The 25,583-nt window shown below is 35.8% G+C and overlaps 2 protein-coding genes across 3 annotated transcripts; both read left to right on the plus strand.

Moving 5' to 3' along the window:
- The first annotated feature begins 2,108 nt into the window (after positions 1–2,108).
- On the plus strand, positions 2,109–12,349 carry LOC132059315 (probable pectinesterase/pectinesterase inhibitor 51). The gene is made up of 3 exons (XM_059451896.1): positions 2,109–2,782; positions 3,175–3,634; positions 11,581–12,349. The coding sequence occupies exons 1-3, from the start codon at positions 2,264–2,266 to the stop codon at positions 12,267–12,269; spliced, it is 1,668 nt and encodes a 555-aa protein (XP_059307879.1). The 5' UTR covers positions 2,109–2,263; the 3' UTR covers positions 12,270–12,349.
- Positions 12,350–17,198: 4,849 nt separating this feature from the next.
- LOC132059316 (uncharacterized) lies at positions 17,199–23,668 on the plus strand. 2 transcript variants are annotated; one of them, XR_009415540.1, is made up of 6 exons: positions 17,199–17,379; positions 20,340–20,425; positions 21,551–22,228; positions 22,460–22,678; positions 22,791–22,883; positions 22,984–23,020. XR_009415540.1 is itself a non-coding variant. In XM_059451897.1 (6 exons), the coding sequence occupies exons 1-6, from the start codon at positions 17,344–17,346 to the stop codon at positions 23,094–23,096; spliced, it is 1,257 nt and encodes a 418-aa protein (XP_059307880.1). In that variant the 5' UTR covers positions 17,199–17,343; the 3' UTR covers positions 23,097–23,668. The 2 variants fall into 2 exon arrangements, 1 of the variants encoding a protein (XP_059307880.1); XM_059451897.1 differs by having other exon boundaries at positions 22,759–22,883; positions 22,984–23,668.
- The last annotated feature ends 1,915 nt before the right edge of the window (positions 23,669–25,583 follow it).

Here is a 25,583-nt window from a genome sequence, read left to right on the forward strand (position 1 = left end):
AGTTAAGGTGACACTTTTTATGGGACGGAGGGAGTAATACTGATTATTAAAGTCACCCCCAGCTAAGAGAAGAAGTCAAACATAGTTTGCTACAGTTTTTATAATGAGTCATACAAATACTTACAACTTAGAAGATTGTCTGCATCTTCAATTAAAATGAAGAACAAAATAATTTGCTTTTGTCAGAAGCCATTAAATTATCACAAGCTTCCAAAAACCTCTATTTCGTCCCCTTCGCCATTCCCGTGAAGCTTCATCCTTTCCCTCTTCTCACGATACAAAAGCGTGACTTGTATGACTACTGCATTTTTCTGTAGTCACATACATATTCCCTTCGTCCCAATTTATATATCGGAATTTGACTCTAGCACAAACTTTGGAATTTTTTTTATTTTTTTATTTTATAAATTGTGATATTAATTCAACATGATATTTGTTTGGTTATAAAAGATGTCATTAAGGATAAAATAATTTTTTTTAAAGTAATTGATTATGTTCAAATAACGATAGATGTCATTTTTTCGTAACAAATCATTAAGGATATAGTGCCATATAAAAAGGAACAGAGGGAGTGTATATATGTATGAGCAGAGGCGGATCCAGGATTTGAAAGTGGCGGGTGCCACATTTTCTTTAATGTACACTTCTCACTGGTGATGCGTATCGGGTGAGCATTTGGTTTGGTTTGGTTCGATTAGATTTGTTTTAAATTTATTCTGTTTGATTTAATTATTCGGTTTTTAATCCGTAGAAATAAAGATCATATCTCTCTATCACGATAAGAACCAAAAACCTTAGAAACAAAAATATAACATTTTCAGCAGGGGAATGACATGTTTAATCATACCTCTACTATGAACAATATTCAATAGGGAAATCACAATCCCTATTATACAAAAAAAGAATTACACATGTAAAAATATTATCTATTCCATTGTTGTTATTATTCTTTGTATCAAATTTAAACAAGAACTACTGTAGGTAAATGTAAAATTATGTTACCCCAAATCTAAAAAATAAGGCCATATTTTTTTATTTTTTTTTATAATGCCAACGAGAATGAAATTCTCATCACAATTTTAAAGGAATGAACACTAAATTGAATTGAACAATCATCGAAAATCACATAACTCCATAATATATTTAGAAACTCAAAGAAAGTTGTAATTTGTTTATCTCATTTAAGAATTCCTAAAAAGACCAGAGTTTTCAATTTTGAAAGAAAAAAATTCATATGTTTGTGGTAAGGCCTTGATTTAAATTTATCGGATTTTGAATATTTGGAGTTTTAAATTTGTGTTTCCTCACTCTAAAATCATTGACAAATAGAAAAAAAAAAAAAAAACTGGCCATACATGAAAAAAGGTAAAACATGGAGAAATGATAATTAAAAAACACAAATAAAAGGAAAAGAGAACGTGGCAAAAAAAAAAAAAAAAAAAGAATCCTCCTTGTTTCAAAAGTGTTCCATCACTGGACCTCGCAAATAAAGTGAGAATTTCGTAGATAGGTCTCCGCCAGTGGCATCTTCTTGCATTTTTCAATTCAGGGTGCCATACAAAATATCTATCCTTAGTGTAGAAAAATTAAACTTAAAATGTATAAGAAAGTATCCAAGCTTCCGGTGCCATGCCATCCCACCTTTCAAGGTGGATCCGCCCCTGTGTATGAGTAGAGGCGAATGCAGTGTTGCGGTATCGGGTTAATTTGAATCCTACTTTTGATGCAGAACATAAATTTATTGTTATAAAAAATAGCTCTGAACTCATAATTTAAAAATACAACTAGTTCAATGATGAACTTAAATCATGGATCGAATGTGTATTAATCATTAAAATGAAAAAAAAAAAAAGATTTTTGAAATTTGTGATCTTAAATATATACATTTATAAAAATTTTGAAGCATGTTTAAGTATGCAACTGCATTTTTGTAATTATTAAAAAAAATGTAAAATAGAAAATTTAAGTAAATAATTTTTAAACTTAAAAATTGTTACTTTTTGAAACAGAGTAAAAGAAAATATTAGAATAGTCACATAAACTGAAATGGTGGTCCCTGGTAATATGTTTAAAATAAATTCAGTTCTATCTTCATAAGCCAATAGGATTATATATCTATTCCACACTGAAACTAAACCCAACAAGCCAACTCATAAACCACGCAGAAGAGCAGAAAATCTATTATAACCCCATTTAAATCACCTACACTACTAATCCAATCCATGTTGTAATTTCACAAAAACTTCTCATCAATTCAACTTCAATGGCTTCTCAATATTTTTCTCTAAAATTCCTCATCCCCTTCCTCTTCTTCTCTTTCTCTTCATCCGAACTCCATTCGTCGAAAAATTCAATCACACCCATTTCCACCCCTCCTCCTCCTTCTCCGTCTCCGAATATTCCCGTTGAAATCCAAGGAGCTTGTAAAGCCTCACGGGACCCACCAACATGCGAATCAGCATTAACTGACCCTTCACAGTTCCCGTCAAATCTAATAGCCATACAAATCATCCTCTCAGCATTGAGCATTTCATCTCAGAACCTCACTAGTGTTAAATCATTGGTGAAGAACATCCTTGACACTGCCGCGGGCAACATGAACCTCACTGTGCCCGCGAAAAATTGTTTACTGGGATTCGACTTTGTGGCGTACAGGTACAATCTGACGGCTGCTGCGTTGACACGTGGTGAAATCAAGGACGCTCGTGCATGGACGAGTGCCGCCTTGGGGTACCAAATCGGCTGCTCGTCGAATTTACTCAAAGTAAACGGAACCCATCAGGTTAGTGGCAGAGCTACGTATATAGATCAATCAGGGTGATCACTTGAACACCCTTCGTTAATTATGCCGTATATATAGAAAATTATACTCTCTCTTTCAAATAAGTATTCACTTAGTCTTTTTCACACCCCTAAAGAAAACAGAAACTCCAACAAAAAAAAAATACGGAGTATGTATTTTTACGAAGTTATCAAGACTCTTGCTTATTTATTGTCTTGAATAATTAGAGACAAATTTGAAAAAATGAAATTAATTACTTATTGATTTTGTAAGTGGATATTTATTTTGAACATGAGGAAATACTAACTCTATATGTCAAAAATCACTTTTAATACATATAGATTAAATCTTGAATACCCTTGACGAAATTTCTCGCTTCTCCACTATTTCAGGTGGCTAAAACGGTAGAGGTAATGAAAACGTTAATTGGGTTCACGACAAATGCATTATGGATGATGGTGAATTATGATATTTACGGGAATGATACAAGGTCATGGGGCCCACCCAAAACAGAACGAGACGGGTTCTGGGAAGTCGGGTCAGGATTCGGATCCTGGTTTGGGTTACGGGGCGGGTTTCCGTCGGGTTTGAACCCGAATCTTACGGTCTGTAAAACGGGTGGGTGTGATTATAAAATGGTGCAAGAGGCAGTGAATGCAACACCAGGTTATTTTGGATCCGAGAAGTTTGTGATATGGATCAAAACCGGGTTGTATGATGAGATAATTCGGGTACCGTTGGAAAAGAGGAATGTGGTATTTTTGGGAGATGGGATGGGTAAAACCGTCATTACAGGGTCACTGAGTGTTGGACTAGTGCCTGGAATGACCACTTATGAATCTGCCACTGTAGGTACGTGAATTATGGTTTCACTTCTAACTTTCTATTGTATTTTTATCTCTTTTCTTTCGTTGTTCTAAATGGGATTTATGTGACAGTATAAAAAAGAAAAATACATATTTTTATACTTTAAAATGATTAAATTTTAGTTTTTTTTTTAAATTTATATCTTGAATGACATTATGTTATAACTAAAAAACTATAGGAGTATATTATAGTAGTATAAATTAAATCACAAATTTTAAAAATATTTCTTTCTTATATTTTCTACGTCATCAAAGATAGTCACATAAACTTGAACAAAGTAAAAGTATTACTCCATGATATTTTAGTGAAGGACGGTCACGTCAGCCAGGATTATTAGAATCAGCCAATTTGCATTGCAGTGATTATTTTTTCTCCTTGTTATTGTCGTACTCTTTTGTTACATTCAGAGGAATCAAAGCTGATTAGCTTGTCATGGCTGGCTAAGAATTATTCCTCCCTTTCATTTTTATCGGATGTCCCCGAAGGGACATTCCTCCCTTTCATCAATCATTTGTTTTACATATTTTACTAATTTGAGGAAATGTTTATCATATTTTGGTCTGACAAAAGAGATGAAGCCTAATTTACTTCCATAGTTAATTTTGTTACACCATTAGTCTAAAAGGTATATCTTGCCTTGCCAGTACATCCTATTTCACTTTGAAATTTCAGTATAAGTTAGAGCCCGTTTGGATTGGCTTATAAGTTGCTTTATAAGTCAGAAAAATGCTTTTTAAATTTAAAGTCATTTTGTCTTAAAATAAAGACAAAAAAAATAATTGAGCGTTTCGACTTAAATTATCTAAAGCGAACATAATAAGTTATCCCATCCAAACAGGCTCTTAATCAGTTTAGTTAAATATACTCAAATATTAAGAGGGTGGGGCCGTATGTGCCAACTGTTTCTTGCAAGTCAAAAGAAATAGTTGACTTTTGGCTCGTTGACTCTCTTTGATTATGGTCCTCCCAAGAGAATGTAATGAAGATAGATGGTATTCAAATAAGTGAAGTTACAGATTCACAAAGAGGGATCTGCTCCTCTGTTTTCTGGAAAAAAAAAAAGAAAAAAAAACGCTGATAACAAAAAAAGAAAACAAGAAAAGGGAGGTTCCAGATGCTAAACAATAAGAAACAAATAAAAGCAAGATCATCCACACTTCTTTTAGACTAGTACTCTCCTATTTATGCCTTTCTATGCAAGTATATTCTTATCCTTTCTCTAATCGCTTTTGGAGGGCACGATCCCATTAGACTTGGGGACCACGTCTTTGGTCAAGGTGTTTTGGTAACTGTCTATCCCTTGTACTGCGCCTAAGAATAGTTGACGTGTCCTGCTGCGTTGTTACAATGCCGCCCTCATGGAGAGGAACCTTGTCCTCAAGGTTCAAATTGGGAAACCTCTGTTGAATGACGTTAGTATCTTCCCAAGTTGCTTCAGTAGTAGGAAGCCCGGACCATTTGATGAGGTACTGAGAAATCTGAGTAGCACCACGAGTGATACTTCTGGTTTGCAACACAGTTTCCGGTTGAAGAACCAAGGAAGAAGAGTGATCCAGTAAATCAATTGGAGTGACCTGTTGAGAAGGGTTACCTTGACACTTGCGAAGGACTGAAACGTGGAATACAGGATGGATCTTAGAGGATGCTAGAAGATCTAACTTGTAAGCAACATTCCCAATTCGTTCAACGATCTGGAAGGGACCAAAGAAACGTCTGCTTAGTTTAGTGTGCCTTTGTAAGCGCAATGAAAGCTGACGATACGGTCGCAGGCGAACAAATACCCACTCACCTACGTCAAAAATGACTTCACGACGCCCTTTATCAGCATTCACTTTCATTCGTTCTTGGGCGTGAAGTAAATTAGCTTTTAAAATAGCTAAATTCTCATCACGCTGGATAAGGGAAGCTAAGACTGCTTGATTAGTACAACTATCCTTTACATAGCGCAACACAGTTGGAGGTGGTCGACCATAAACTACCTCAAATGGAGTTAACTTCGAACTGTGATGGTACGAGGTGTTATACCAAAACTCAGCCCAAGGTAAAAAAGAACACTAAGTTGTGGGTGTATCCGCAAAGAAAGCAACGTTGATACATCTCGAGGCACTTGTTGAGGATTTCAGTCTGTCCATCCGACTGTGGATGGTAGGATAAACTCATAGCAAGTTGAGTTCCCTGTAGCTTGTGTATTTCATTCCAAAATTCGGAGAGAAATAAAGGATCTCGATCCGAAACAATTGTGGCAGGGAATCCATGAAGTCGAATAAATTCTTGAACAAATACCGCTGCCACTTTTTGACTAGTAAAACTGGTTGGCAATGCAATAAAATGACCATATTTCGATAGACGATCCACAATCACCAATATAACAGTGCGACCATGAGAAGGGGGAAGCCCGGTTATGAAGTCCATCGATATATCTTCAAAAATCACATCTGGGATTGGTAAAGGAGAGAGTAACCCTGCAGGTTTCAAGGTGGAATCCTTCATTTGTTGACAAGTTTGACATTCTAAGACAAACTTTTGAACATCAGCCCGCACCCCTGCCCAATAAAAATTGGAAGATAAACGATGAAATGTTCGTGAAACGCCAGCATGGCCCCCGATTTTCGAAGAATGAAATTCAGCAAGCAATAAGGAACGCAACTTTGTATCTGCAGGAATAACCAAACGATTACGAAATAATAGCAGTCCTTCTTGAAAGGAAAAATGTGGCAAAGAAACGGGATCGTTCTGCAATTTCTGCCGTAATGCCAATAAACCAAAGACGTACGATTTGTTTAAAGCGCGTAAGGAATCGATCAATCAAGGCTAACTCGATTCTGACTAATGTTAAAGCCTGAAGTGCAGGGACCCGAGATAAAGCATCAGCAGCAGAGTTAAGCTTTCCCGGATGATATTGGATGTCAAAATCATAACCAATAAGTTTACTTAGCCAACGTTGTTGCTCGGGAGTTTGTATAACCTGGTTCAAGAGTGACTTCAATAGCTGCTGATCAGTGATAATAATGAAGCGACGACCCAACAAATATTGTCGCCATTTTTGGACTGCCTGGGTTATGGCGAACATTTCCCTGTTATAAGTGGAAGAGGCTTGCATCCTAAGAGATAACTTTTGACTAAAGAACGCAATATGATGTCCCTCCTGCGATAGAACTGCACCAATCCCGGTACTAGATGCATCAGTTTCCACTGTAAACACTTTGGAAAAATCCGGCAAAGAAAGAACAGGTACTGAACTCAAAGCTTTTTTGAGTTGAATAAAAGCAGTTGAAGCTGCCTCTGACCAGTGAAAAGAGTCCTTTTTCAAAAGATCTGTGAGAGGAGAGGCCAGCTGAGCATATCCTTTGACAAAACGGCGGTAGTATCCAGTCAAGCCAAGAAATCCTCGAATATCCTTGAGTGATTCCAGTAAGGGCCATGAAAGTATAACAGTGATTTTCTCAGGATCTACTCGGAGGCCTTCAGACGAAATAATGTGGCCCAGATAAGCAAGTGAAGATTGGCCAAAATAACACTTCGAGCGTTTAACCACCAAAGAGTTCTGCCGAAGAGTGTCAAACACTGATCGTAGATGATCCAAATGAGGGCGTCCAAGATTTGCTATAAACCAGAATATCGTCAAAAAATACTAGGACAAATTGACGAAGAAATGGCTTGAAAACAAAATTCATTGTGGACTGAAAAGTGGACGGGGCATTTGAAAGCCCAAATGGCATTACAATGAATTCAAAATGGCCATCATGTGTGCGAAAAGCCGTTTTTTCAATATCAGGGGGATGAAGGCGAATTTGGTGATATCCGACCAAAAGATCCAATTTAGAGAAAAAAAACAGGCATCATGCAGCTCATCGAACAATTCATAAACTGTTGGGATCGGAAATCGATCTTTTACAGTAATGGAGTTCAATGCGTGATAGTCTACACAAAAACGCCAAGTCCCATCCTTCTTTCTCACCAAAATTACAGGGGAAGAATATGGGCTCGAACTAGGACGAATCACTCATGTTTTAAGCATTTCGGATACCTGACGCTCAATTTCAGCCTTTGAAAATAGGGATAACGATATGGGCGCACATTAATAGGACTAGCCCCTGGCAAAAGTGAAATACGATGATCTTGAGGCCGAGAGGGTGGAAGAGATACCGGGGACTGAAAAACATCAGAGTAATCCTCAATTAGTGAAGTTAACTCAGGAGGATGATCTGTAGTAGCGGAATTTTCAGAGCAGTGAAGATCCAGATGAAGAAGGTATGAAATGGAATTAGTGTGGAAAAAGCGACGAAGGGTGGAAAGATTGATCTGAACCGAGGAAGAAATAGGATCAGCCACCCAACGAATGCGCTGCCCTGAAATAGTAAACTCAAACACACGTTTGACATAGTCTGATATACTAGGCCCCAAAGTAGCTAACCAAACCACTCCTAAAACAAGGTCAGAACCATGTAGATCAACAACATAAATAGTGGTGGTAAAGGAAAACCCATGAATAGTAATTAAAGTTCCATGAATTACCCCAAGACAACGTAACATTTGCCCATTCCCAACCATGACAGAAAATCCTGAAGAGGGTTCTATGGGTAATTTGAGTTTCTTGGCAACGCGAGGATGAATGAAGTTGTGTGTGCTGCCCCCATCAATTAAAATTTGAACTGATAGGCCTTTGATGAAACCAGTGAAACGGAGAGTTGTTGGATGTGGACCCCGGAAAAAGCATGAAGGCTGAGTGTACGAAGAGAGGTATCATCAGTAACACTATCGGGTGGAGGTGAATCAGAAGGTGGCGGAGATGGTTCCAAGGCAAGTTCGTCACCGGGTTCATCATTTGGTAGAAGAAGAAACAACTGAGGTTGGGTGGAGCAGCGGTGCCCCTTGTGATATTTCTCATCACAATTGAAACACAAGTTTAGCTCGTGCTTGCGTTGGATTTCCTCCGGCGTGAGTTTCTTGAATGGAATACGACCAACTCCGGGAAGAGACGCAGTCGGAGAATTTAGAGAAGGGGAAAGAGGGGAAAGCAATTTAGAACTGTGTCTGTTATGTGGTGAGTAAGTGGCTGGTTTGGTTTTGCAAACGATGTGGGCCGGGTTGAAGGTTTGGACTGGGCCAAGTGTTTTTGTTCTTGCAAGAAGGCCAGGCCAATGGCCTCATTAAGGTCGGCAGGCCTAAATGATAACACGTCAGATTTTATATCTGGATGAAGCCCAGACGTGAAACAATGTTTCAGCATCGGTGGTGAGACTTCGGTTGTTCGATTGGCTAGCTTCTCAAATTGAGAGAGATTATCCTGTATTGAAGAGGTCATTTGTAACTTTGCCATCAAACTCTCTGGGATTCCAATGATTTGTAGCCAAAACGAGTCACCATAGCCTTAAGAAAGTGATCCCAACCACACAACGGACGATTCCGGTACATCCATTGATACCATTCACGGGCATCACCTTCAAGAAAGAAGGAAGAGAGATTGATACGATTCTTATTGGGCACGTTGTAGGTCTCAAAATATTATTGAGCTTGGAATATCCAACTTTCGGCATTGCTACCATCGCTTTTGGGTAAATCGATTGGGGCCGGTTTGTCTCTGCGAAACTGGTTACAAGGGTTAGGTGGTAGTGTCGTGGAAGAACGGCCCACAACAGAGGAAGAAGGGCTGTCTGTGGACGGCGGCACCGGTGCCGGAGATGTAGCGCGCAAGGACGTTAATTGGGAAACTATGTCTTGAAGAGTACTGTTAATGGATTCCACAGCTTTTGTGTGAGAGGCAGACTGCTCTAGGAGTTGTTTAACAGCCTCGTCCAGGGATTTCAAGAGCGTATTGTGTGCACCATCACCCATTTGGAGAAGGAGGGTCAATGAAAGCACCAATGTAATGAAGATAGATGGTATTCAAATAAGTTAAGTTACAGATTCACAAAGAGGGATCTGCTCCTCTATTTTCTGGAAAAAAAAAATGCTGATAACAAAAAAAGAAAACAAGAAAAGGGAGGTTCCAGATGCTAAACAATAAGAAACAAATAAAAGCAAGATCATCCACACTTCTTTTAGACTAGTACTCTCCTATTTATGCCTTTCTATGCAAGTATATTCTTATCCTTTCTCTAACTGCTTTTGGAGGGCACGATCCCATTAGACTTGGGGACCACGTACTGGTCAAGGTGTTTTGGTAGCTGTCTATCCCTTGTACTGCGCCTAAGAATAGTTGACGTGTCCTGCTGTGTTGTTACAGAGAATTTTTCTATGAAATGTGATTGTAAGAGAAGCAAATCAATAACTTTGTCGAGACCAGTGGCGGAACCAGATTTTTCGGCAAGGGTGTGCAAACTTCAAAGAAGTAAATCGTGGGTGCGAGAAAAAAAAATCCTGTGAATGGATGCACCAAAATTTTTAAATAAAATTATATATTGTTGAACTAAATCATAAAGAAAAGATGTAATAGAACTACCAATTGTATAAATCATAACTAATATAAAAAGTCAACTAAAGAAAATCGACTAGTCAAAATCCATAAAAAATAATACGTACAAATCAAAATAACCTATAGAAGTTAACAAAAGAGTAATCAAAGGAGCAGTGAAGGTGTTGAAGATTTAATTAAATAAAGCTACTATGTTAGTTTTAACGGTTTAATCTTTTAATTGAGCCGGCCACAGTATTTAATATATTTAGAGGAGAAATCAAAGGTACATAAACTTGAAAAAAAACTCAAATATATTACACACAAAATTATATAGAAGAGGACGTAAAGTTACTGAAAACTTCCAAAAATGATTAAGCTCCAAACAAAGACAAGACGATTAATACTTCTATAATGACTTTCATATATATATACATGTAAACACATACACACACACAATGAGTAAACAGAGATAAAGGTCGACTAAAAAGGTAAATAAAGTAAAATTAAGGGGGATAAGAAAATGAGAGAGAGTCAATTTGACTAAGGAGAGAAAAAATACAAAAGGATGAAAGAGAGAATAGGGAGATGGATAATCATTGAGAATTAACGGACCTTTCTATTCCACTTGTCAATTAATTTTAAACAAGCAAAACAGCAATAAAAAATGCTCACAATGTAGTGAGCGCAGGTTCGATCTCGTGACATGAGACGCAAAGCATCTTTGCCCACCCTTCACCGCTGGACTAAAGGTTGTGTTTGCATTAAGGGTGTGCAATTTCTTATATATACCAATATTTAGTAGAATTTGACCTATATACACCGTGTAATTTTCCGGCGAAGTGCATGGCTGTAGCTCCGCCCCTGGTCGAGACGAGGGAGAGATTGTATTATCACTTTTCTTGGGGTTACAAATAAGAAGGCAAAGCTCCTTATTTATAGAAGAAAGTTTTCTCCTCAACCTACAATACACAACTTTTGCAATTTACCACTTTAAGTCAAGTGGTATAATTTACACTTTTAGTTGTATAATCATTAATAATACATTGAAAATACAACTTGACAAATGGTTCATAACTGATTGCTTTTTCTTTTTTCATAAATGACAAGAAAAACATGATAGGAAGATGCTACAATATCAAGAGATTATGAATTACCTTCTAGTTCTCTTCCTGAAAAAACTTGAAACAACATTTTATCAAATATAGTGAAGTTATAAAATCTTTCTATTTTACATAGTGAAAAGATTGCATTTCTTTTTAAATCCTCAAAGTCACGAATTGTACACGAATGACTTCGAACTATATCTAACTTGAAGGATTTAAGTTATACGCAATAGACAGTACTGTAAAGAATTTTCTACAATCCGTGCATTCTAACTTGTAATTGCACATTAATGCTTATTAGTTATCAAAATATTTATTGTGATTATCTTATAAGTAACCAGGTTATATAAATCGTCATTACATAAAACTTAAATTTCTTCAATAGTCTTTTGGTGGTTGAGTTCTTCTGACCTTCATTTTCTCTAAAACAGGAGTAAGTGGTGATGGATTCATGGCCAGTGGCCTAACAATCCAAAACACAGCCGGTATCGGTGCTGGACAAGCAGTAGCTTTCCGATCCGACAGTGACCTCTCTGTAATCCAAAACTGCGAGTTCCTCGGAAATCAAGACACTCTCTACACACAATCTTTACGCCAGTACTACCAATCATGTCACATTCAGGGGAACGTGGATTTCATCTTTGGCAACGCGGCTGCATTTTTCCAGGACTGTGACATTCTAATCACTCCCCGATTACTCAACCCTGAAAAAGGTGAAACTAATGCAGTAACAGCTCATGGTAGGTTAGACCCGGGGCAATCAACTGGATTCGTCTTCCAAAGTTGTTCCATCAACGGAACGGAAGAGTACATGAATTTGTACCGTAGTAACCCTAAAGTGCATAAGAATTTCCTGGGAAGGCCTTGGAAGGAGTATTCGAGGACAATTTTTATATATTGTAATTTGGAGGTTTTGGTCCACCCTGAGGGGTGGATGCCATGGAACGGTGAGTTTGCTTTGAAGACGCTTTATTATGGCGAATTCAATAGTAGTGGTGCTGGGGCTAATGTAACAGGGAGAGTGACATGGAGTAGTCAAATTCCAGCTGAACATATTGATTCTTACTCAGTGAAGAATTTCATTCAAGGTGATAAGTGGATACCTCCAACTTCTTGTTAACATGCTCTTCTCTAGAGATTGGTTATGTAAACCACACAAATACATCAAAGTTATTGAATACCAATTTTTTTTGTTTAGTACTACGAGCCATGCACAGGTAAAATTGTGGTTCTGAACTTCCTTGTCTCTTCACTGTTCGCTGAGCTGATTTCATCAAACTTATTGAATACTGAAAATTTAGGCCTAGTTGAATCAAGAAATATATATGTGAGCGTGTATATCTTAATTTATTTACAAGTTAAAGGTCATATTTTGCAATATATGTCTTATCAAAGTATAACTATTCTGTATCCACTCAACCGGCTTCTGGACAGATAGAAAAGTCAAACTTTTGTTCACGAATCACGATCAATTCGAAAGTTCAAACACTTTTTTTTTTGTTTACCCCTAAAAAGATACGGTTAAAATTTATTAGTGATTTAAAGAATACGTGAGTTAATTTGTTATTAGAAAGTCAATAATAGCAGCAATACGATAATGAAATCAGGTAAATATAAAATTAGAAAGCAAAAATGTAATAAATAAAGCCTGAATAGTATGATCCTCAGGAAGGGTTCTTTTAACAAGCTTTCCCCCAATGGAACCATTGCACAGTTAGCCTTGAGAAATAGATATTGATCTGGAGCAAAATAACAATGAGTATGCCTGTAAATAAGACCGAATTATATAAATATATATATATATACATACATATATATATATATATATATATATGTGAATAATGTTGAGTATTCGATGTCCCTTTAGTGAGCTTTTAGGCTCCTTTTATAGTACAAACATCAGCCTTGAGCTGTTAATCCGTCTCAATGAGAGGCAATAATAATCAATAAATGTTATCCTTTAATGTAGAATCGTAACGTAAGCTTGAATAATTTTTAGTGACCGGTTATGTAATGTTAATCCGTCTTAATGAGGGGCAATAATTTGAATTTTCCTTTAAAAAATTTTCCTTACCAACTGCTCCGTAATATTTGATCCGGGCTTCCACGGGGTTACCCCTTCCGTTCAAACCAAGCGCCACAACTTTGTGTGACTTCGTCCACCATGTGCTTTTCTCCCATTCCGTCACGTGTCAAGCTTTATTATTCCATGCATACACTTTTGTCTGAACTTCCTTTTCCCATTCTGAAATTTAGGCATAATTGATTTAAAACTGTTTAGTCGTGACCATATTTTTTGTTTTCATTGACTAGAAAAGAAAAGCAATAGGGCCTTTTGGCATCAAGACACCTCATCAAATTAAATGTATAATTTTGTTAGAAGTTAAAGGTCAAAATATTTAAATGCATTTTGATTCCTTCATGTAAATGCTTACTCATTTTCTCTATTTAATTTGACAATTTTTATAAGTACAAAATCCAACTAACACGAGTCATAGGTAATTTTTCTTTGGGCTGGTTTGGTATGCGGGATGGATAGATAAGGATATCTCATGGGATTAGCTATCTCATATAGATATCTCATCTTTTATATGACATAGTTAATCCCCCCATTTTAGTACATCCCATGAGATTGTTGTCATTTATCCTATCAATCAAATGCGGAATAAAATAATCGTGCATTCTAATCCATGGGATTGATGTCCCATCCCGCATACCAAACGAGCCCTTTGGTGTATTTCAAATCATTTAGATATATTTCACCTAAATTTGAAGGTTTGAAAGGGACTAATTAGTTAAGTTTTGTGTTCTCTTCATTAATGTTTTTTAAATGGTACGGAAGTCTCATATCTCTTGGGATGTTTTAAACTTTCGAACGGTAATTATTGGAAGTTGGATTTGGATCACCCATGTGGGTCAATCTGAATCTATAACCAAATATATATGTGTATGTGTGTGTCTAAATAATTGTGTCACTTCAGGAAAATAAAAAGAAGTACTAAACATAGGAAATTTATTCTTCCAACTTCTGAGTTTTTCCTTCTCTGGACAACAAAAAGAAAAACCTCTCTTAAAGAAAATACTCTTTTCTTCTCCGTGAAGAACTTCGAAGGAAGATTTCGGATTTTTCGTTGGAGCATTCTTCTTCTCTGTAATTCAGTTACGATCTTAGACTGTGAATATTTATAGTGTAGTTCGTACTCTTAGCATGTGATTACGCTATCGGCTAGTGAAACAAATATTGAAGAATTTTGACAAAACTATGTGTTCTTTGAGTTTTGTATTTTTCTTTATTAGTATCAGAGCCATATTTTATTTTGTTTCCTAATCTTACTTTTTGTTTCTTCAAAATTATAAGGCTTTCGACGAAGAGCGAAAGGAATATATAGTAAGACAAAATAGTTCTTCTATTTGGTATTGCAAAGAGTATGTGAAATGTTACTGCTGGAATATTTTTTTGGTTCCACAGTTTTTTTTTCTTTTTGAATAACAAAACTACTAAAAGGTTTTGATCCTCACTGAGTTTTAAGGGGATTCTTGGGAATTTGTTTTCTTGAATTCCGTTAGCATTAGGATATTTATTCAAAGATGATCGTTCACCAATTTCATCCATTTCCAACTCTCCCATTGCCCACCATAATCAACCACCAGCATTGTTGCTCACCATTGTCAACTACTACTATCCTCAGCCACAAACATCAACACGACAATCAACCGTCCCTACTAGCCACCATTTACAATCATCACCACCAACCACAATTACCATAAAACTGATGATCACCACTCTCAACCACTACTATATATCGCCAACAACCGCTATCAGTTATCACTACCATTAGTTATCACCACGATCAACTACAATTAGCTGCCACCATCAACCACCAGTGGTAACCACTATTTACAGTCACCATCACTATTAGCAATTATCCACAACCACAACCACTACCACCAACCAACACCACCTCCAACTACCACCCCTGCTGGCGTTCACAACAATTACAATTAGTTATCACTACCACCAACTATCATATTATTATTATTATTATTATTATTATTTTGTTGATCTACTGCTAGATTCTAATTAGTACTTTATTTGAATTTTATATTTATTAATTTTTAAATAAAGTCAAATTTGTATACATGCAAATGTTGAATAAATAAACAATCTTAGTTATTTAGTATTCGGATATTAGCATATATCTTAATATTTAGTTTTGCATTTAGATTTAGAATTGTCTTAAAAAAAAGACAGTCAGGTGCACTAAGCTCTCTCTATGCATGAGTCAGGTTTAGAAGTGTTAATTTTGATAAAAACAAATGTAAGCGATTTATGCTACTAAGGACCATTTGTTTTTATTAAGATTTAAAATGTTTGATATGTGTATTAAAATTATGATTATTAATATTTGAACCTAAATACACATCTGACCTTTTTCCATTGTATGGATAGTATAACAGAGGATAAAATTGATCATTTAGCGCATAGTAAATTAACAAATTTGACCTTTTTCCAAAAAAAAAAAAAAAACACTTTAAGCAAAATGGAGATTTTGAAATATAAAAAGGACTAAAGGAGAAAAAAGAGAGGTATGAAATTTTAGCTTTTTTACAATATCGTTGTTTAAAATTGTAATTGTTTGAAAAGTACGCATTTAAAATTTATACAAATTGATAGTTATTTTTTTATTTAAAATGTACATGTCATGACTCAGTTCGTTTTTGGCAATTAAATTAATATCTACGCGGTTGCCCTATCCAAAAAAGATAAATCCATAAGGTCAATAGTAAGGAAGTTCAAGTGGAGTCTAGAGCGATCCGTCCTTACTCTTCTCTATACAAAGAATCAGAGAAAATAATAAAATGGTCCCTCAACCTTATGTTTGAAGGTAGATTCAAAGTAGTCCTTCAAGTATGTACTAGAGAGTTTTGATTCTTTAAGTTTACCAAAAATTAATATTTTAATTATCATAAAATATTTACGGATCTCTATCTGTTAAATTTGACAGGATCTATAAAAAAAGAAAATTAGTGAGAACTCATATTTGGAGGTATAATTTTTGTAGCTTTTGTTAATTTTGATTATTTCTAGAGTATGGTGTAGCTTTTTGAGGTGTAATTTCTATTATTTTTTAATATATCTTTTTAGTGTAGTGCATTTTTTTTAGTCTGACAGCTAAGTGTTGTCGCCTTCTGTGTGGGGAGGGAGGGGGCGAGTCTTCTCTTCTCATCTTTTCCTTTTAGTAGTAGTATTCCGTTAGCATGTCGTTTCTTAATTATTCTTTGATGTGTATTACTATATCTCTTGCCACATTTATTTTGTATCTCGTTATTTTGCGATCTCTTTTCGCCACATTCTAAGCCTAATACTTTTTACGTGAGGTCTCGTTATTTTGCGATCATCTTACCCTTCCCAAATTTCACTTGTGGGCTAACATTAATAGTCTGTTTGGCCCTGTTTTAAAATCAGCATTTTGAAAAGTGCTTTTTAAAAAAGTACTTTTTGTGAGAAGCGATTCGTGTTTAGTTTAATTTAAAAAATACTTTTGAGCGATAATTAGCAACCCAAGCTTTTAAAAAGTGCTTTTAAGTGTATTTTTCTCAAAAGTGCTTTTTTAAAAAAGATTCTCTAAAAGCTATATCGATAAGCTAATCCTATTACTCCCCAAAAATACTTATTTTCTCCCAAAAACTTGGCCAAACACCTCACTTTTTTTTTTTTTTTTTTTAAGAATAAGCATTTCTTTTTTTAAAAAAAAATACTTTTGGAGAAAAATAAGCTTAGCCAAACAAATGTATAAGTTTGTTGTTGTAGAGTGCATCTTCTGTGTTGCATACTTAAAATTTGATGGGACTTTTTTTTGATGTATTTGATAAAAAAAATCCTTCCCATTGTTTCTGTCAAATCTAACCGATAGAGTATTGTCAATATGTGACAGAGACTAAAAATATTAACTTTTTGACAAATTTAAAGAACCAAAATTATTCAGTACATACTTAAGGGGCTATTTTAAACCTTACCCTCAAATATAAGTGACCATTTTTATTCATTTTTTCTAAAGAATCTGGTTATTCTGTTTAGTGGACCCACTATATGGTACTGCATATTCTTATTTTGCTCCATTTTCTCTGCACAACTATCTCCACTCTCTCATTGCCATTACTTCATTTACAAAACAGCAAAAGAAAGCAAGCTAATGAATTCTTCTATACTTGAGTCATCGTCTGTTTCGGTAAAATTACCTTTTTTTTTTTCATCATATGCTTACTAGTTTAACTCCTTTGGCATTTGTGAAAAGATTTTTTTGAAGTTTTTAAGGAACCCCTTATTTGCTATTTTTGGAAATGTGTTTGTTTTTACCACTATTTTAGTGACAGAACTTGTTTAATGAAGATGGGTTTTGAAGGAGAACACTTATGGTCACTCATATTGTACAAAGCACATGTTTAATACCATTATTTGATGTTGTAGTTAAGGGCCTCTTGTGAAAATGCATGTAACTATATTGCTCAGTCTTTTTTTTTAAGGGGGAATTTGAGGAAGTAGAGGAAATACTATAGGAGTAATAGTTGAGCCTGCTGCTATTCGTTTTACTTCAAACTGCATATTAATGTTTTAAAAGGTAAAGTTGCTCTTGAAAAATGTCCTTCTACACACCCGCAAAGGTGGCTCAGTTGATTGAGTATGGGGCTTTCATAATAGAGGTTTCAGGTTCGAAACCCCCTGGGATTTGCCTTTTAAGTCGAGCTCGTCGCACAGGGTTTGCTTAGTGCGGGTTATCTCTTACGTGGTTTGCGAGCTATTACAAAGGAGCGGAGTTTATCATGTACGCACCCGAAGGGAAAAAAGTCTTCCTACACTTCCATATGCGGAGCCAAGATTTGAAACTTTATGGGTTATAGCTTCTAGAACACAACTTTAAGTGCTAGTAACTGGGTTTTGAATTAAATTTTTGTACATATTTAGTGATTTTTTTAAGCACAAATCCAAGGTTTAGATTAAAGCTATTGGGTTCTGCCGAACCCACATGTTATGTCTACCTCATCCTCTGTACACTTCTCTACTGAGGTGTACACCCCAAGCGTTGCGCTTAGCACCCAACAACTTAGGCTCGTATAACAACTTTTATTCAAGTCCTTAATTAGCCTTGGGACTTTTTTATTTAAGAGGTTAAGTTTCAACGGGTAATGACTTCTAACTAATTGTCTTCAAAGACTACTTTTGTCGGTGATGAATTATAGCATTTATGAGCTATTTCTTGATTTCTTTACTGGTTGGAAAGTGTAATAAAGGTTAGATTGTGATATGAAATTGTAGATTGAATCTACACGACTGAACATCATGTTTTGATCTATTTGAAATTAGGTAGCATTTCAAACTAAAACTTCACAAATATTAGTCATTGTTCTACTGAAAGTTTATCAGATCAACAAAGTTATATGTAAGTTAATTTTGGGGTATTAAGGTCTAACATATCCACAAAATAAGTATGATATAGATGCAGATGTTAAGATAAATTTGTGGTTATACAGTATTAGAAATGATCACATTTGATGGAAGGTGTAGGCAGTAGGATAAAATAAGAGAAGATCGGTGGACATGATCCGCTCATGTCCTGACTTGCAACATGGTCGATATATGTGAAGCCATGATGATTGAAAGTGTTAAAAATGATAAGGTAGATTTACAATCATATCGGAATAAGTTGTCTCGAAAGACCTATAATCTATTGGTCTCAAAATCCATGTTGACTAAGCAAAAAATAGAACAAAATGGAAGCAAAAGCTCTACACAGGCAATTGTGATTAAGGTTTAGTCTAGCTTTATGTTAGTTCCTACGTTTGATACGAGTCTTTCATTATGTTTAGAGATTTGTATCGGTAGAAAACCTCTAGTGCTAGAGAGTCCCAAATTATCGAATGTTGGAATGGGATGGGCACAAGGGCAACAAAATAGATAGTGATGAGTCATGTAGCTGGACCCAACTAGTTTGGGATTGATGCATAGCCGTTTTTGTTGTTGCATAGAGTAGGTTTTAGAGAGGAACTTTTAAAATTTATTGTACTAAAATATCTGATTTATTTGCTTGTTATGAGACAGGAAGTACAGAAAAAATTTCAAAAAATTATGACATGGTTTTCCTCTTAATGTATGGGCTACTGGGATGTTATAGTTGATTTGATTCCCAAGATATTTTAAACTCTTGTATTTTTAGTCGATTCATACCTTATGATACTTATGTAGGATTATTTGGAACAGGAGTGTCATGTAACAATCAAAATTTTGCATGTCTAGAAAACTAGGCAAGGAGTATGGAATTATTTATATTCTGCATTTTTAGGTTGCGAGTAAAGAGCCTTAGAGATCTCATCCTTGTAACTTCGGTAATTTCAATCTTTCTTTTCGTGCGTCTCATGGATCTGTTCCAAGATCTATTTAAAAAAAAAAAAAAAAAAAAAAAACAGATTTTCAGGTTTGCAATGTAATTCATGAGAATGATTCTATTGATCGATATATTCACATAAGTGACATTCGTAGTGGGTGTTTTGCTTAATTCTAAGTCTCATGTCAAGGAAGAACTGGCTTCTTGGTTGTAAAGTGGCCTGAATGTTTGTTGGGCTAACTACATGAGGCTATAGAAAAAAACTTATGCTTCATCTCAAGGATTAGTCACCACCTTTTGCCTCCTTTTTCTCTCCTGTGCGTTGATTGATTTTTTATAAAGGGGCTAAAATGATTATAAATAGAGGATCTCATTTTCATTTTGTCATATTGGATTGTAAAACAGAGTTTCTGCGAGAAAATGTTATTTAGTACAAACACTTATTGCTTCTGACTGCAGTGGCGGAGCTAGGATTTTCATCTAGGGGGTTCAAAAATTCTAAAAGGTAAATACACGAAGAAGTCAGGGGGTTCAACATGTACTATATATACATAATAAAATAATTTTAACTTTGAAAATACACTGAGGTTGTTCTGAGGTAAAGTGGCTCCGCCCCTGCTTCTGAGGTTGTTCTTTTGGAATATATGGGGTTAGTTAGAGTACTTTCACTAATTTAATGCTGTGTTTGAAGTCAATAAGATAATTCACCAATTTGGTTACTGAAAAAGATAGCTTCATCAGTACTTGTTCACCCCTTTGTGCAATTGTACGCTCTTATTGCTCACTTGTGTTTTCTTTTTCTTTCTCAGAAAACTGTTTGTCTAACATGTGGGGATGAAGGAGATACCAAGCTTCTCATAAACTGCTTGAAGTGTCATGATTCCGCTGCACACCAGTATGTTTCATCTTATACTTTATTTCAGAATGAATTTCTAGTGGATATAACCATAAAATGAAATTGTTGCTATTACTGCCTATTATTATTGTTGTCTTTGCATCTTTTCTTGAGCCGAGGGTCTATCGAAACAGCCTCCCTAACTTCACAAGGTAGGGCTAAGGTCTGCGTACACTCTACCCCCAGACCCCACCTGGCGGGATTATACTAGGTATATTGTTTTTGTTGTATAACCAATTAAATCGGTTATTATAGTCTTTGCTGGGCATTTTACATCCTCAACCCAATTCTTGCCTAGTTTTGTGAGTTGCTAATTTTTGTTTCTTGTTATTCACTTGTTATTTTCCTTCTCATTTGGGCAGTTTATTCTATCTTTATACCTACCAAGTTCCACTTGTTGAAAATCACAGTGTTGTTTTCTCTCGTAGCTTCAAGTCTGAACCCCGTTCTCTCTCTGAACAAATTTCTAGTGGTTTATGAGCAATTGACGGGTCCGTTGCAGGTATTATAGTTTTTCCTGGGCAATTTACATCGTCAGCCCAATTGTTGCCTGATTTTATGACTTACTTTATTGTTTTCTGTCTCATTGAGTAGTATATTTTGTTTTTTTTATCTGTCAAATTCTACTTGCCTGATGGAACAGAATCATTATATGAGTGGACAAGGCCAGTTGTAGAGTTTATGGTTTTCCTTTTCTTTTAGCCCTTTGATACTATGGAATATAACTCATACTGTCACCCCAAATTAAGAACTAATTAAAAGTCGTCATCCTCTCCTCTGAACAGGGTAATCCTTACCTCCACGTTCTTATGATCGCAATTTTTCTTTCCCCTTTACAGAGTACAGAAAAAGTACTAATGAATGTTCTGGTCTGTATATTTCCATTCTGTTACTGTAAAAGTACTGATGAATGTTTGGTCTTTATATTTCCGTTCTGTTATTGTATGCACATCTACATGTGCTCTACTGGCTTCAATATCACGGATCTTTTTGGTCTGTACATTTCGTTCGATTATTAACATGCGCATCTAAAGATGCCTATGTTGGCATCAATATCACTCTACAGGCTATGAAAAACGATTATTAATTCTTCAGCCAATGAAAGAGTATTTCATTTTGTTGCAGCTATTGCCTAGAGAAATTCTCCCCCGATGATGGCAATATCGATTGGATATGTTGGGATTGCGCTCCCAAAGTTGCTAAGGTTGACCAGTTCAGAAAGAGTGAAAGGATAAGTGAGCGAAAAATCCGTGCTTTTGATGTTCGAGTGGAATGGAGAAGAAAGCTTAACAGTTGTAAAGTAAAAGCCAGAAGGTTAGATAAGGCTAAACGTGACGCAAGCGGAGCAGTCCAATCAGCTAAAACCCATAATCCGTTTCAAGTTTTGCGAAAGGAGAAGCCTTCATTTTTTGAAACTAAGAAACACAAAGACACTGTACAAGAGTGTGCAGATGTATGCTATTCTGAACAGCCAATTGAATCAGTAACAGCAGGGAACACTCCGATAGTAGGCAAACACCCAGAAGCTGAAGCTCAATTAAGAGGTGACTCTTCCCTGCAAGATCCAAAGAGCGCTCAATCACTTACTGAAATTGGAAAACAACGAATGATGAGAAAGCCAAGGAGGTTTGTAGTTCTTGATGATGACAGCGATTTTGAGGGGGAGGGTGAGGCAGTTGGTGGAACATTTTCTTCTTCATTCCTTGTAGAGCATCATGTTCCACTCAACAATTTGTATAGTGAACCTCAAGTAGAATCTGCGGATTATTTGCCTGCACAGCCACTTATTGATATCATTTGGAGGTAAAACTTTAACCTCCACTGCTTTGGGTTACCAAAAAAGACTTTTTCAACGATTGCCGCTAGCAGTAAACTCTTTACTCTTCTTTTTGTTGGTGATTAGTTCTCTCCCCCAACTTCTTGGTGCAACCTTTTTCTTTTGTTTTTAAAAGAAGCAAGCAAAATACCAGCAGGATCATTTTTTAATTCGGAAAAAAAAAATTCTGTATTCACTGTCTTTATTTTTATCTGTAGGGGATATTTTATCTTCAATAGAGAATGTGAAACCAGTATTTATATCTTAGCTCATTTGCCAAACAAAGCCTGTGAAAAGGTGGTTACAGCAGCAAATGGGCTTCCAGTGGAACTTGATGTAAAAATTATGGCCAAGAGTGATGTATGGCCGAAGAGTTTCCTGAGGTCGCCACCAACAGACTGCAGTATTGCTTTGTATCTTTTTCCTGAGCTTGAGAGGTAACTTCTTATGGTAATGCACTCATTGAACATTATGACCCAGATGTTCTGGCATCTTGTCTATTAATACTGTCTTACAGGGATGAAAATTCTTATGATTCTCTGTTGGAAGATGTAATTGACAATGATCTTGCAATGAAAGCCACTATCGACGACTTGGAGCTCTTGATTTTTTCATCTCTTCAACTGCCACATAAACACTGGAGTAAGTGCTGAATTTCTGCTTCCCAAGTCTTTATTTGCTCCCACTGGACCAAGATATCAGTTGCATTCAATTAAACACTTAACAAATCTTCACCTTGCAGGGCTTCATAGGAAGTACTACTTGTGGGGTGTATTTAGACATAAGAAACCTTCAAGCTCAAGCACACCAACTGCTAATTGTTTTGCAAGCAGCTATGAGCTCTCCCCTAAATGAAGTCGAAGGTGCAAACGGGTAGTTCTCAGGGCCAGAGTTTCCCGAGTCCCTCGAGCATATTGAAAGGTGTGAAGTCTGGCAGTCCTCAGTGCCGCTTCCCAAGTTCCTTGAGCTCTCGTTGTAACAGTACTTCTCCAAAAGATTCTCCTTGCCATCCAGAGAATTTAGACATAAGGAACCAAGATGCTGAACAGCATGACACATGCAGAATACAAGCATCTGATATTTGCATATCTACACAATGAAATGGACTAGGTGATCAGTGTGGTCCCTGCTGGGAGCCTTTTAAATTGGAAAGATGTCTTTCATTTTCAACCAAGGGGTGGCTTCTCACCCTGTTTATAATTGTACAGCCCTCCATTGATGATGGTCGGACAAAAGAGATCACTGCCTTGATGATTTCCATTTTCAAAGTTATAGTAGAAAAGATAGCAAGAGTCTTATTTTGATGGTGTAGACTATACCAAGTGTTTAGTCTATATATAGCTGGCTTCTTCAGGTAGTTAGTGTGTATTGCAAACTTTCCATGCATGTTGTACAAGTTTTCTGGAAATGAGTTTAGCTTTTGTTCATTCCATATTGCCTCATCTCAAAGTTGTTCATGTAGCTTCAGATGGAAGTATATTCTCTTTAGAGATGAACTCATGGAGGCATTTGAGAGATCAACTTTCAAATTCAAATCTAAAGGATGTGCACTTGAAGAATGGAGTTTTTGTAAATGGAGCAATTTCTGCCAACATGTAAATTTGGGAATTTTTTTATTTTGATGTTGACAAGTAATTTCTCCATCAACACCCAATGCCTTAAAAAAAGGGATGTAATGTGCTCAGGAAGTTTTAAAAGCCATTTGTGTTTCATTAGCTCAACATATGACAAAACACCATCACATCAGGTCCTTGAACTAGAGTATGACTATTCCTCTAGGTGCATCAAGTATACTGATGAATTTCCACAACTAGCTTTGTCAGATTTTTTTGTTTCTTCTATATATAGGTAGAGACGGAGATGAAGAGAATCAATACTTGGTCTTGTATATTACCAAGTATTGATTCTCATCATTTCTATCTCCACCTATAAGAGAAACAAAAATGTGAAAGAAAGTCAATTGTGAAAATATGCATGTGATACCTGATGCACCAGGACTCCAATCGTTTTCTAGTTCAAGGACTTGTAATGATTTTATACATGGTTATCTTTTGATCAAATGAAACACGAATGGTCCTTCAAAGTACATATTACATCCTTTTTTCTTGAAGACATTGGGTATGGATGGAGAATTTCCTCATCAACATAAAAATAAGAAAGAATTCTCCAATTTATATGTTGGCCAAAAGAAGTCTCCATTACGAAAACTCCCTTCCCGAAGTAAACATCTCCTAGAGTTGAATTTGAAAGTTAGACCTTTCAAATGCCTCAGTGAGTTTGTCTATGAAAATATACTTTCAAGTCTAAATGGACAAATTTATTATGCCAAATAACTCTTGACGTTCGAAACTTACATGAATAATCTTGAAAAGGGAAAAAAAACATACATAGCCATCTAGTCCCCTATTTTTCTCTACCCTAACAGTAAAATGCCATCTCAAAATTGCGACAAAATATTGACACAACATATATTTGACGCTTTCGATGATTCATACAACATCCTTACTACTCCCTCCATCCCAATTTAATTTAAGTGTCTTAGTTTGACTAGACATTTCTTAAGAAATAAAGAGAGGTTTTTGAATCTTGTGATCCTAAATTAAAGATATATATAATGTACTAAATTGTTCTTTGAATCTTGTGGTTATAAACTTGTCATGTAGGATGTTTGAATTACATCTTACTAAATATAGGAAGAGAGACTCTTATTCGGACATACTAAAGAAAAGAAAGTAGTATTAACACTTAAAATGGACAGAGGGAGTATTATTTTTTCCTATTCTTTTTCACTGATCGTCTTCAACGTTCTGAACCAACCAACAAAACCTGAGGATATAATCGAGATGGTGGATTTTTGGTCAACAGCAATTCTGTCCACCTCCAACAACTAAAAAGATCCAAAGAAGAATTGATGAAAAATACAGTGATACTCATGCATATTTGATGTAATACTTATTATACATTGAATTTAGCGTATGTTCGGCATAAGCTCAGTAATTGATGTACCTAATATTGATTAGAACTTGTCGAGTATCTGTTAGTTGGTAGAAAAAGGATTCAAAGTATCCTTTGAGAATAAGCATTGCTTCATCAACGATGTTATGGAAAAAAAGTTTTAAAAATTAAGATAAGAGGTAAAAAAAAATTATTTGATCCAATGGAAGATGTTTCTATAGAATAGGCAAAAAATCAAAGGTTGAAAAAAATTAAAAAATGATTCTCCAATTGAAAAAATAGAAGCAAGATGTGAACCTGCTAGGCTTAAAGAAGCTTTCAATGTTTTAAAAATAAATGAAGCAATGGAGGAGTTATCAATGCTTCGAAAAAATAAAATTGACAAGC

This window comes from Lycium ferocissimum, chromosome 6 (assembly GCF_029784015.1).
Source record: "Lycium ferocissimum isolate CSIRO_LF1 chromosome 6, AGI_CSIRO_Lferr_CH_V1, whole genome shotgun sequence".
Lineage (NCBI taxonomy): Eukaryota > Viridiplantae > Streptophyta > Magnoliopsida > Solanales > Solanaceae > Lycium > Lycium ferocissimum.

Bases quoted from the DNA above. Each gene is read 5' to 3' on its own strand.
- LOC132059315 (XM_059451896.1), top strand. From the start codon at position 2,264: ATGGCTTCTCAATATTTTTCTCTAAAATTCCTCATCCCCTTCCTCTTC. The intron at 2,783-3,174 runs GTTAGTGGCAGA...CCACTATTTCAG, and splicing joins AAGTAAACGGAACCCATCAG to GTGGCTAAAACGGTAGAGGT. The intron at 3,635-11,580 runs GTACGTGAATTA...TCTCTAAAACAG, and splicing joins TTATGAATCTGCCACTGTAG to GAGTAAGTGGTGATGGATTC.
- LOC132059316 (XM_059451897.1), top strand. From the start codon at position 17,344: ATGAATTCTTCTATACTTGAGTCATCGTCTGTTTCG. The intron at 17,380-20,339 runs GTAAAATTACCT...TTTCTTTCTCAG, and splicing joins TTGAGTCATCGTCTGTTTCG to AAAACTGTTTGTCTAACATG. The intron at 22,679-22,758 runs GTAACTTCTTAT...ACTGTCTTACAG, and splicing joins CTTTTTCCTGAGCTTGAGAG to GGATGAAAATTCTTATGATT.